Source organism: Oncorhynchus mykiss, chromosome 4, assembly GCF_057628025.1.
Source record: "Oncorhynchus mykiss isolate SJ-2025 chromosome 4, ASM5762802v1, whole genome shotgun sequence".
NCBI classification, from domain to species: Eukaryota; Metazoa; Chordata; class Actinopteri; order Salmoniformes; family Salmonidae; genus Oncorhynchus; species Oncorhynchus mykiss.
The window spans coordinates 62,082,428-62,095,656 of NC_143025.1; the positions used below are offsets into that span (position 1 = coordinate 62,082,428).

The 13,229-nt window shown below is 43.0% G+C and overlaps 1 protein-coding gene across 3 annotated transcripts in view; it reads right to left on the reverse strand.

Annotated features, from left to right (window-relative positions):
- Positions 1-13,229, reverse strand: part of rngtt (RNA guanylyltransferase and 5'-phosphatase) — a 146,838-nt gene that overhangs the window by 106,550 nt on the left and 27,059 nt on the right. For all 3 annotated transcript variants that reach the window (XM_021600224.3, XM_090232495.1, XM_090232496.1), the window contains exons 10-11: positions 4,194-4,329; positions 1,004-1,075 (exon numbers count right to left, since the gene is read on the reverse strand). In XM_021600224.3, the coding sequence (XP_021455899.1) occupies positions 1,004-1,075; positions 4,194-4,329 (208 nt within the window). The remainder of the gene's footprint in view (positions 1-1,003; positions 1,076-4,193; positions 4,330-13,229) is intronic.

The following is a 13,229-nucleotide window of genomic DNA, read 5'->3' on the forward strand; positions in this document are numbered from 1 at the left end:
CTGAGGATGAAGCCAGAGAATACATAATCAAGGTGCGTTCTGAATATTACCCTATATATTGCACCACCCATAGGGCACGGGTCAAAAGTAGTGCACTTTGTAGGGTACAGGATCCCATTTAGGATGAAGTCTTACACTTCTATACCAAATATTCTCAGAAAATTGATCTGTGGCAATTATCGCCCCCCCCCCGCAACTAATTAGCGGTAAACTGATAATTAGTTTCAGTTTAGAAGAAAATCAAGCTCAATGATCCTTAGCTGGGTGTATTCAGAAGTTGGTGCATACAACGGAACTTGCGAGATAGAAAAACAAATATGTAGTTTGCGGATGCAGTTAAGCATTCAGAAAGTCACAGGCCCACCAAAACATAAAACAGGCTTGCGGTCAGAGGCCACTCAAACTGCTGTGAGGGAGATATATACAAAATGGTTTTGCAAACTTGTTTAGCAATTTCAGAATGGCTGCTCAGTCCTCAGACCGTAGTACTTGTGATAGTGTAAAGAATCTTCATGATCACAGTTTACTGAGCTCTGCTGGCTGACCAGCGAGCCGAGAGGTCTTGGGGGGGGGGGGGGGGGGGGGGGGCAGTCTGAGCTGCTCTCCTGCTCTCCCCTCTCGGGCAGAACTAATCAGTCTGACATACAGACAGGTTGCTGTCTGCCACCATGAACAGTGGCAGGACTGACAATGGTGATAGCGAAATACTCGACAGACAGTTTTCATCTCAGGGCTTCTCTCTCATGCCCAGCCCTGGTCTGATGTTCTATGTATATTCTGTCCTTAACCAGGATCACCAGGGACTGACACTGTGGACTAGAGAAGGGTCCAGAGCGAGGTCAAAACAGGGGGCAGAGTGGCTGCTAATGGGCCTGGTGGTTATGGGGGACTGACTGACCCTGGGCGTACTGACTGCAACCTGATAGGTCTGGCACCTCTTCAGGGATGTAGGGGAATTTCATGGGCAACAAGATCTCTGTTGAACGGGCATGGCACTACTCACGTTGAATTTGATGATGTCATAGATCAGGTAGCGAGGGACGGGCTGGCCGTTTACCTTGTCGATAATCATCTCCTGTGGAAACAAGAGACAGAGGGGGTAATGAGGAAAGACATAAACCGAGAGAGAGAAAGACTCAGAGACAGAGGCCAAGAAAGAGAGATGGTGGGGCATAATGCTAAAACAGTGTACGGGAGACACATTCTAAGAGAAAGAATTCTAAATTTGTGGTCCAATCAGACAGGGAGCGAGAGGAGCTGAGCACGCTGGAAAGTACCCATCCAACGATGGGGGGTAAACTGAGCACTCTTAAAAAAGGGGCTGGCTGTGTCTCCTGTGGGGTACGTATGGCAGACTGCGGCACACATCAGAGATGAGTACCAGGGAGAGGAATGGGAAACGGCAGCAGAAATAGATTTACACATTCATCATTCAACATTGTGGAGTTGAGAATCAAGTACTTCAGTGCTGGTGAAAAGCCCAACTGACACATGACTGGGTTTCACAGCCACGTTATGCAACTAGGTGTCTGCCAGTTGAGGACTTTGTGAGCCTTTTAAAATGATAAACGTGGATTAGCTAACACAACATGCCATTGGAACACAGGAGTGATGATTGCTGATAATGGGCCTCTGTACACCTGTGTAGATATTCCATAAAAATAAAAGAAATCTGCTGTTTTCAGCTAAAATAGTAATTTCCAACATTAACAATGTCTACACTGTATTTCTGATCAATTTGATGTCATTTTAATGGAAGAAATATGCTTTTCTTTTATAAACAAGGACATTTCTAAGTGACCCCAAACTTTTGAACGGCAGTGTGTATACAAGAGAGAGAACCAGAGAGAGCAATATATTTACACATTCATCATTCAACATTGTGGAGTTGAGAATCAGGTACTTCAGAGCTGGTGAGAAGCAAGAGAGAACGATAACGAGCGAGCGATAATGAGCGTGAACGCGAGAACGAGCGAGAGAGTGCGAGAACGAGTGAGAGAGCGCGAGAACAAGCGAGAGCGAGAATGAACGCGAGAGAGCGAGAACGAGCGAGAGCGAGCGGACGAGCGAGAGCGAGCGAATGAGCGAGCGAGAACGAACGAGAGCAAGAGAATGAGCGAGCGAGAGAGAGAACGAACGAGAGCGAGAGAATGAGCGAGCGAGAGAGAGAACGAACGAGAACGAACAAGAGCGAGAACGAACAAGAGAGCGAGAATGAGCGAGAGAGAGAGTGAGAGAGTGCGAGAGAGCGCGAACGAGAGAGAGAACAGAATATATGAATAATATCCCAATGGGTATCATATCGTAGGCTAAGCATCATACAGTACGCAACACCATTCTGACACATTACCTGTAGTAGGAACAGCAAGGGAACTACTGCTTTACAGCTAATATGGTACAATTTCACTCCAGTTTTTGTCCTTTGAAGGGATCTTACTCAAAATATTTACTCCATTGTGAGTGTACAAACACAGACAAATAAAAGACAACACTGAGTGAATTGCTCTGGGGGATGAATATAGTTGTATCTCTGTGAGTTGACCTCTGTACATGCAGCAGTGCAGCACACTGAGGCAGTAACTGGTATGTATTGTGTGTGGGGGTGTATGAATAAGATAAAGTGACTAGCAGCAGAGCCACTAACACAGAAGAGCTTGTGATTGAATGTATGCAGCAACAGTTCCACCGGCAATATATCTGCAAACATGAAAATACATTTTAGGTCAAGTTCACTGAAAACAATGACATGAATTCCAAACACACAAGAGAAGCCTTGTGGCAGAGGCAGATTTTGTGCAAGTAGTAAGATTCTATGAAGAATCTATGGATGAAACTGAGCATAGCTGAGTCATGGTTCAGCCACAGGTTCTTTCTGGACATGGACTCTGTTAGCACCTGTCATCAAAAACAACACAATAACAAAAAGGACACCAAGAAGCCTTGACAGACTAGACAGACTGTCACATCTGCAGAGTGGAGCTGCTTCAAAAGCCTGCTAATGTGTTCCCTGCACAAAAGGCCCAAGCAAAGAGACAACCCACCATCTCAATCAGTCACTGAATTACCGAAGATGCTTGAGAATAATATTGCTCAGAGCATGAAAGACACGTCCGTCTTAAAGTGAAGACGGCTAAGCAAACTCACCTCTCTAACAAGCCCCCCACAGTCACTGAATTACCGAAGATGCTTGAGAATAATATTGCTCAGAGCATGAAAGACACGTCCGTCTTAAAGTGAAGACGGCTAAGCAAACTCACCTCTCTAACAAGCCCCCCACATAATTGGGCTGCTGCACAGAAGACCAGGCATTGTACACCGACATGACGCATAATGGCATCCAGCCTCTTCTCTCCCCGGTTCCGATTAGAGAGGGTGATAATGACTGGTGTCTTGTGCACCTGCTGCTTGGGGAGTGCTGGGACCTGGCTAAGTCCCAAATGGCACCCTATTCCCTGTATAGTGCACTACCTTTGACCAGGGCCAACAGGGAATATCACTATATTTGGAATGAACACCTTCTCTAGTACAAAAACTCCAGTAGCCCGGATTGGCCTGTTATTACACGGTGAAGACATGACAGCCACTAACAATTAGCCTCCTGGGAGGAAGGCATCTACGCAGTACAGTACAATACAGAGCAGGATAAAGGAGGATAAATCCATGGTATTTCTGGTATGATTTACAAACAGTGTTTCCCCTCCTGTCTTGTAAAAGTGGATGTGGTGGCAGACTGGGTGAAAGGCTCACTGCTCTCACTGTTCTCCTCTAGGCCTAGGTGTTGATAGAAGCCACAGGGTTCTCCTGGTGTGGAAGGAGTCTGACAACAGCTACTTTTTGCTGTCAGTCATGTGTAGGTGGAGCAGCAGGGCGATATGAGTAGGGGTATGGGGTCAGGCAGGGGACAACGGGCGGGAAGAATAAAGACAGTATGAATCACCATTCTGAGAGTTTTTTTTATTTAACTAGGCAAGTCAGTTATGAACAAATTCTTATTTACAATGATGGCCTAGGAACAGTGGGTTAAACTGCCTTGTTCAGGGGCAGAACGACAGATGTTTTACCTTGTCAGCTCGGGGATTCGATCTAGCAACCTTTTGGTTATGCTCTAACCACTAGGCTAACCACTAGGCTACCTGCCACCCCATCACCTGGGGGGGGGGGAATTAAGGACACACACAGAGTGAAGGACTTACCCCGTCAAGTAGTGTGTTGGCTAAGTGAACGCGGAGGTCTTTCCGAAAAGGGAATTCTAGGTTGGCTATGTGGAACACCGAGTTGTCTCTGTCGATCATGTGCACCTCATTCTTCCCATTTATCAGCATCATATACCTGTGGAAAATAGAGCAAAGAAACCCTCTTTAACAAGTTTACTTAACATTTTTAAGTTAACAACTATTTACTAGTACGTAGCAAACATTCAACAAACAAAGCAGAATACATATTGAATGCTGTAAATTGATGGCAAAGTTTCACTCCAACTGGAATTGGCTTTTTACATGGTTTTTAATCCAAGTCAGACAGCCATTTTATAGCAGACAAACAGCTGCATCCGGATTACTCCGAGCTGCAGATTCAACTGCATTTCTTACAGTTAAAAACAAAACTTTGTTGGGTTAATGATGCAATATATAACTTTTTGGCAACCCGACCAAATTCACAAAGAGTATGTGATGAGTCAAAAAAGTTTGTGCAAAAAGGGTCAATGCAGATAGTCCTGGTAGCTATTGGTTAAATATTTAAAGCGGCAATATTCAACTTTTTGGGTGACCCCAGCAAATTCACATAGAAAGGTGTTATAGATCTGTCATTCTCCTTGAAAGCAAGTCTAAGAAGCGGTAGATCAGTTCTATGTGCATATTTCTATGCTTCTAGTTATGTTTAGTTTTTTGGGTCTTTTACTTTTGGTTTTGTACACCAGCTTCAAACAGCTGAAAATACTATATTTTTAGTTATGGAAAATATATTTCACAGCAGTTTAGATGGTACAATACTTCTCTACACAACGACTGCTTGTTTTGTCACAAACTGAAATTAAGCAAACTATTAGAATTTTTGCAGCCAGGAAATGACAGCGCAATTTCTGAAACATTACACCTTTAATAGAGTATCTGGGGAACAACACAGAATCAAACTCCAAACTTACCTCAACCCCTACTTACAAAAACAGCCTCATTATATTCTAGTGCACGTAGACACTTCCAAACCAATTCTCTCCTCTATTGACAAAACTGAATGACAAAAAAAATCACAGGCTCTGATATATTGTGATGTTATGTCCTAAAGCACCTCTGCTTCAATGCAAATATGCCAGCCTCCAGTTAGACATGGCTCTATCTTCAAATAGCACAATGTGCTGCTACATTCACAGGCAGTGGCGAGGCGAGTTGTTTCACTGATAGAGGAAGTTTTGGCACTAATCCCGAATTAGTTCCTTGGGCATTTGCAGGTGAGATACAAGACTTCGTTTGCATTAAGAAATACACTGCACTATCATTGGCCTCAGGGAGACCACATAAGCTTGCAGTACAAACAGTCCTTCACCATTTTATCAAGATACTGTGGATGCATATTCATGTTTTTATTCTGAGAAAATTTGAGAAAGCTCTTTAGTCCTGTAGTGTAGATGCAGTCAGAGGCAAGGACATACACCACTGATCCAGCCATTCAGGAGGAGTGGGGTCCTTATCTCGCTCCTTCTCTTTGGCCTTGCAGATTCTTGACAGTACTTTTTCAATGCCACAATAGGACACACACACACACACCGGTCCTCATTCAAATCACCACAGTGCCACACCAGATAATCCTACTGCTTTGAACTTTGTTTAATTAGAATATCCTCAAGAAAGAGAGGCGTGAAAGACAGGACATTGCAGTGTATCTATGGGTTTTTTAAGAAGCTGCTAAGCAAATATGATAGGACCCAGGCTCTCTTGCTCCAGTCTACATATTTACATGGGTGATGGTAGAGAAGACTCGCGAGAGAGATGTGGAATGTGGTGGTGAAGAGGAAGACTCGCAACTGTTATGTTGCTAGCAGTCTGTCACAGCTCTGTCTGATTACTGTCTGATCCCTCCATCACACCAACCAGATGGAGGGATGAAGTGGAGGATACAAAGCTTTACTTGTACATACCTGCAAACATCAGCTTTTACACTCAGACAAACTCTTACTTTTAAAAAGGGTGGACAGTGAGTCACTTACTCACCGTCTCCGACAGGATATCTGTTTGGTAACAGTGGTGGTGGTGGTGGTGGAGACCAATTAGAAGTTTGTGATGACGAAGATGACTTGGGATGGACGTACAGTATGTTAAGGATGGGACAACCCCTATGATACCCATGGTATCACCCATAGCATAGACACACAGAGGATGGAAGAGTCCACAGACACTAAGGTGGGGGTATCTGGGTGAAAGATACAGAGGCAGTGGAGGGGAATAAAGTCAGAGTGCTCTAGTTCAGTGTTTCCTAGCTCCAGTCCTCAAGTACTCCCCAACAGCACACTTTTATGTTGCAGCCCCAGACAAAAACATCTGATTTAAATTGTTAAGGGCTTAGTGATTAATTGACAAGTAGAATCAGGTGTGCTTGTCCGGGACCACAACAAAAATATGTACCGTTGGGGGTACTGGAAGAAAGGACAAAGAACAAAGAGCAAAGCGCAAACAAAAGCTGTCAAGCCAAATGCTCCTGTTTGGGTAATTGAATTAAAAAAAATCTACAGTCAACAGGAAAACTTATGCGTAAAATGAAACGAAATTAAAGTCAACAGCAGAACATGAAAATGCCTGATCTGATTCCAGGGGTATGGAGGTTCCCAAGGAGAGCTGAGGGGATGTGATCAAACACGCGCACACATTTCCTCTTACAATCAACACACAAAAAAATCTGCTCGGCAATGATTACATGACAGAGTTGACGAATCCAGTTACATGCTTCCAGGAGGCCGACTGGCCGCCGCTCTCGCTCTTTCTCTATCGGCAAATGCCAAGTATTGAGTGAAACAAGATGTTTTAAATGAGCAACTCTGTATCATTTCCTGTTTTATTCCTTAAAAAAGGTTAAGTATCCTAATCAACGCATCCTAAACCAGTGAGCAAATTAGCTCGCCTCCCCATTACACCACTTTATGACATTAGTGCAATCATGAAATGCTAATGGCACCCGGCTTACTTTGCAAACTACTAAATTAACACAAAAGGTGGGCCTGGCCTATTGGGTGGCGATGTGAACCCATTTTAAAATGCAGTGACAGATGAACAGCTCTCCGGGGGAGAGGAGACTGGTGGTGGTGACAGAGATACAGCTGAAGTCGGAAGTGTACATACACTTAGGTTGGAGTCATTAAAACCTGTTTTTCAACCACTCCACGAGTTTCTTTTAACAAACTATAGTTTAGGCAAGTCAGTTTGGACATCTACTTTGTGCATGACACAAGTAATTTTTCCAACAATTGTTTACAGACAGTGAAATAATCTGTATAACAATTCCAGTGAGTCAGAAGTTTACATACACTAAGTTGACAGTGCCTTTAAACAGCTTGGAAAATTCCAGAAAATGATCTCATGGCTTTAGAAGCTTCTGATAGGCTAATTGACATAATTTGAGTCAGTTGGAGGTGTACCTGTGGATGTATTTCAAGGCCTACCTTCAAACTTAGTGCCTCTTTGCTTGACATCATGGGAAAATCAGAAGAAAACCTCAGAAGAAAAATTGTAGACATCCACAAGTCTGGTTCATCCTTGGGAGCAAATTCCAAATGCCTGAAGGTACCACGTTCATCGCAACAAACAAGTATATATACACCATGGGACCACGCAGCTGTCATACCGCTCAGGAAGGAGATGTGTTCTGTCTCCTAGAGATGAGCGTACTTTGGTGTGAAAACTGCAAAATCAATCCCAGAAAAACAGAAAAGGACCTTGTGAAGATGCTGGAGGAAACTAGAGGTCGACCGATTATGACACACACAGTGGGGCAAAAAAGTATTTAGTCAGCCACCAATTGTGCAAGTTGAGAGAGGCGTATAATTTTCATCATAGGTACACTTCAACTATGACAGACAAAATGAGAGAAAAAAATCCAGAAAATTACACTGTAGGATTTTTTATGAATTTATTTGCAAATTGCGGTGGAAAATAAGTATTTGGTCAATAACAAAAGTTTCTCAATACTTTGTTATATACCCTTTGTTGGCAATGACAGAGGTCAAACGTTTTCTGTAAGTCTTCACAAGGTTCACACACTGTTGCTGGTATTTGGCCCATTCCTCCATGCAGATCTCCTCTAGAGCAGTGAGGTTTTGGGGCTGTTGCTGGGCAACACGCACTTTCAACTCCCTCCAAAGATTTTCTATGGGGTTGAGATCTGGAGACTGGCTAGGCCACTCCAGGACCTTGAAATGCTTCTTACGAAGCCACTCCTTCGTTGCCCGGGCGGTGTGTTTGGGATCATTGTCATGCTGAAAGACCCAGCCACGTTTCATCTTCAATGCCCTTGCTGATGGAAGGAGGTTTTCGCTCAAAATCTCACGATACATGGCCCCATTCATTCTTTGCTTTATACGGATCAGTCGTCCTGGTCCCTTTGCAGAAAAACAGCCCCAAAGCATGATGTTTCCACCCCCATGCTTCACAGTAGGTATGGTGTTCTTTGGATGCAACTCAGCATTCTTTGTCCTCCAAACACGACGAGTTGAGTTTTTACCAAAAAATTATATTTTGGTTTCATCTGACCATATATATGACATTCTCCCAATCTTCTTCTGGATCATCCAAACGCTCTAGCAAACTTCAGATGGGCCTGGACATGTACTGGCTTAAGCAGGGGGACACGTCTGGCACTGCAGGATTTGAATCCCTGGCGGTGTAGTGTGTTACTGATGGTAGGCTTTGTTACTTTGGTCCCAGCTCTCTACAGGTCATTCACTAGGTCCCCCCGTGTGGTTCTGGGATTTTTGCTCACCGTTCTTGTGATAATTTTGACCCCACGGGGTGAGATCTTGCGCGGAGCCCCAGATCGAGGGAGATTAGTGGTCTTGTATGTCTTCCATTTCCTAATATTTGCTCCCACAGTTGATTTATTCTAACCAAGCTGCTTACCTATTGCAGATTCAGTCTTCCCAGCCTGGTGCAGGTCTACAATTTTGTTTCTGGTGTACTTTGACAGCTCTTTGGTCTTGGCCATAGTGGAGTTTGGAGTGTGACTGTTTGAGGTTGTGGACAGGTGTCTTTTATACTGATAAAGTTCAAACAGGTGCCATTAATACAGGTAACGAGTGGAGGAAAGAGGAGCCTCTTAAAGAAGAAGTTACAGGTCTGTGAGAGCCAGAAATCTTGCTTGTTTGTAGGCGACCAAATACTTACTTTCCACCATAATTTGCAAATAAATTCATTAAAAATCCTACAATGTGATTTTGTGAATTGTTTTCTCATTTTGTCTGTCATATTTGAAGTGTACCTATGATGAAAACTTTTTAAGTGGGAGAACTTGCACAAATGATGGCTGACTAAATACTTTTGTGCCCCACTCGATATCCACAGTAAAACGAGTCCTATATCGACATAACCTGAAAGGCCGCTCAGCAACGAAGAAGTCACTGCTCACAAACCGTCATAAAAAAGCCAGATTACGGTTTGCAACTGAACATGGGGACAAAGATCTTACTTTTTGGAGAATAGTCCTCTGGTCTGATGAAACAAAAATAGAACTGTTTGGCCATAATAACCATCGTTATGTTTGGAGGAAAAAGGGGGAGGCTTGCAAGCTGAAGATCACCATCCCAACCGTGAAGCACGGGGGTGGCAGCATCATGTTGTGGGGGTGATTTGCTGCAGGAGGGACTGGTGCACTTCACAAAATAGATGGCATCATGAGGGAGGAAAATTATGTGGACATATTGAAGCAACATCTCAAGAAATCAGTTAAAGCTTGGTCGCAAATGGATCTTCCAAATGGACAACGACCCCAAACATACTTCCAAAGTTGTGGCAAAATGGCTTAAGGACAACAAAGTCAAGGTATTGGAGTGGCCATCACAAAGCCCTGACCTCAATCCTATAGAACATTTGTGGTTATAACTGAAAAAGCGTGTGCGAGCAAGGAGGCCTACAAACCTGACTCAGTTACACCAGCTCTGTCAGGAGGAATGGGCCAAAATTCACTTTCATAGCAAATCAAGACCCCTAAAAGTGACTTGTTTCGGTCTTTCACTCTTGACCTGTTACAGGATTACGTGTAAGGTCAACAACGTGCTACCAGAGTAAAAGGCATCTAATCTTCCAGCTACAATGACAGTGCAGGTCTACAAAGTAGGGCCATAAAAACTGCCGGACCTAATTATTATAAAGACAAAAAAGTGTGACAGTGCAGGTCTGCTGGAGCTATACTAGTCCATAGAGAGGATGTTGGTTAAGTTCCTCATCCCTGTGAGTGAAGAGTGGTGAGCCACACCTGCCTTGCAGTCCTCTGCTCCTATAGACTCTGTTCTGGAAGAATCAATGCCTGCATCTACTCTGCTGACTAAGTCTCAGGAGTCTGGACAACAGCCTCTTTGGTATCCCATAATACACATTCAGGCAAACAGTCAGACACAGACACACGCTTTAAAAGATGTTTAGTGTTGTGGCTTTGTTGGCATGCATTAAAAAGAAAGTTGAGTTTTCCCCACCAAGACGTACAATATAGAAATCACTAAAGAGTCTGGTTCCTCTCTAGGTTTCTTCCTAGGTTCCTACCTTTCTAGCCACCGTGTCCCTACATCTGCATTGCTTGCTGTTTGGGGTTTTAGGCTGGGTTTCTGTAAGGCACGTTGTGACATCTGCTGATGTAAAAAGGGCTTTATAAAATACATTTGCTTGATACTGACATCAGGGCATAAAATTAAAAACGCCTGCCACCCGCCAAATGCGGAGGGAAAAAAATATTATATTTCACCAGCCACGTAAGCGGGTGGTCAATTTTCAGGGCTCTACAGCGCGACCATGACAGTCACATTTGCAAATAAAAATAGTCAAAAGTCAAGTATGAGCACATGTGCGAGTTGTGATTTCCAGCAGAAAAATGCTGCAGTAGCTATCTTCAAAGGTTCTGCCATTTTGTTCCATTGCTGCTAATCTCACAAAGAAATATTTGTATATCCCACCTCACACAGCAGCACTGCCTGGGTTAACTGCTTATAGATTCATTTTTGGAAGCACTGCACACAGGTATAAACATTTGTCTAATTTACTCAGTCTACAAAGTGAGACTTTGTCCTCTTGCTTTTTGGCTATTTACATTGTTTTGTTCACAAGCTTGGTTGTTTTTCAATGTTACTTAAGAACAAATTCTCATTTACAATGACGGCCTACACCGGCCAAACCTGGACAACGCTGGGCCAATTGTGCAGGGCCCTATGGGACTACCAATTAGGGCCGGTTGTGATACAGCCTGGATTCGAACCAGGGTGTCTGTAATGACGCTTCTTATATTGAGATTAGAGGTCGACCGATTAATCGGAATGGCCGATTAATTGGGGCCGATTTCAAGTTTTCATAACAATCGGAAATCAGTATTTTTGGGCGCTGATTTTGCCGATTAAAAAATAATAAAAACATTTATACCTTTATGTAACTAGGCAAGTCAGTTAAGAACACATTCTTATTTTCAATTACGGCCTAGGAACGGTGGGTTAACTGCCTTGTTCAGGGGCATAACGACAGATTTTCACCTTGTCAGCTCGGGGGATTCAATCTCGCAACCTTACAGTTAACTAGTCCAACGCTGTAACCACCGGTCTCTCATTGCACTCCAAGAGGAGCCTGCCTGTTACGCGAATGCAGTAGAAGCCAAGGTAAGTTGCTAGCTAGCATTAAACTTATTTTATAAAAAACAATCAAATCAATCATAATCACTAGTTATCAACACATGGTTGATGATATTACTCGTTTATCTAGCGTGTCCTGCGTTGCATATAATCGATGCAACCCTGGGGGATGATTTAACAAAAGTACATTTGCGAAAAAAGCACAATCGTTGGAAGACTGTACCTAACCATAAACACCAATGCCTTTCTTAAAATCAATACACAGAAGTATATATTTTGAAACCTGCATATTTAGCTAAAAATAAATCCAGGTTAGCAGGCAATATTAACCAGGTGAAATTGTGCCATTTCTCTTCCATTCATTGCACACAGAGGCAGGGTATATGCAACAGTTTGGGCAGCCTGGCTCATTGCGAACTAATTTTCCAGAATTTTAGGTAATTATGACATAACATTGAAGGTTGTGCAATGTAACAATAATATTTAGACTTTGGGATGCCACCTGTTATGAAAAGTATTTCACTGAAATAAACGCTTTGTTTTCGAAATGATAATTTCCAGATTCAACCAAATTATTAACCAAAGGCTCATATTTCTGTGTGTTATTATGTTATAATTATGTCTATGATTTGATAGAGCAGTCTGACTGAGCGGTGGTAGGCAGCAGCAGGCTCGTAAGCATTCATTCGGACAGCACTTTCGTGCGTTTGCCAGCAGCTCTTCGCAAGCACAGCGCTGTTTATGACTTCGAGCCTATCAGCCTAATGGCTGGTGTAACTGATGTGAAATTGCTAGCTAGTTAGCTGGGTGTGCGCTAATAGCGTTTCAAACAAACATTACTCGCTCTGAGACTTGGAGTAGTTATTCCCCTTGCTCTGCAAGGGCCGCGGCTTTTGTGGAGCGATGGGTAACGCTGCTTCGAGTGTGGCTGTTGTCAATGTGTTCCTGGTTCGAGCCCAGGTAGGGGCGAGGAGAGGAGAGAGACGGAAGCTATACTGCTACACTGGCAATATCCAATAGTAAAAGGTACATGAAATACAAATGGAAGAGAGAGAAATAGTCCTATAAATACTATATTAACTACAACCTAAAACCTCTTACCTTGGAATATTGAAGTCTCATGTTAAAAGGAACCACCAACTTTCATATGTTCTCAATGTTCTGAGCAAGGAACTCAAACGTTAGCTTTTTTTACATGGCACATATTGTACTTTTACTTCTCCAACACTTTGCTTTTGCATTATTTAAACCAAATTGAACATGTTTCATTATTTATTTAAAGCTAAATAGATTCATTCAGTATTGTTGTAATTGTCATTATTACAAGTAAAAAAAAAATAAAAATGTAAAGTCCGATTAATCGGTATCGGCTTTTTTGATCTTCCAATAATCTGTATCGGCGTTGAAAAATCATGTTCGGTCG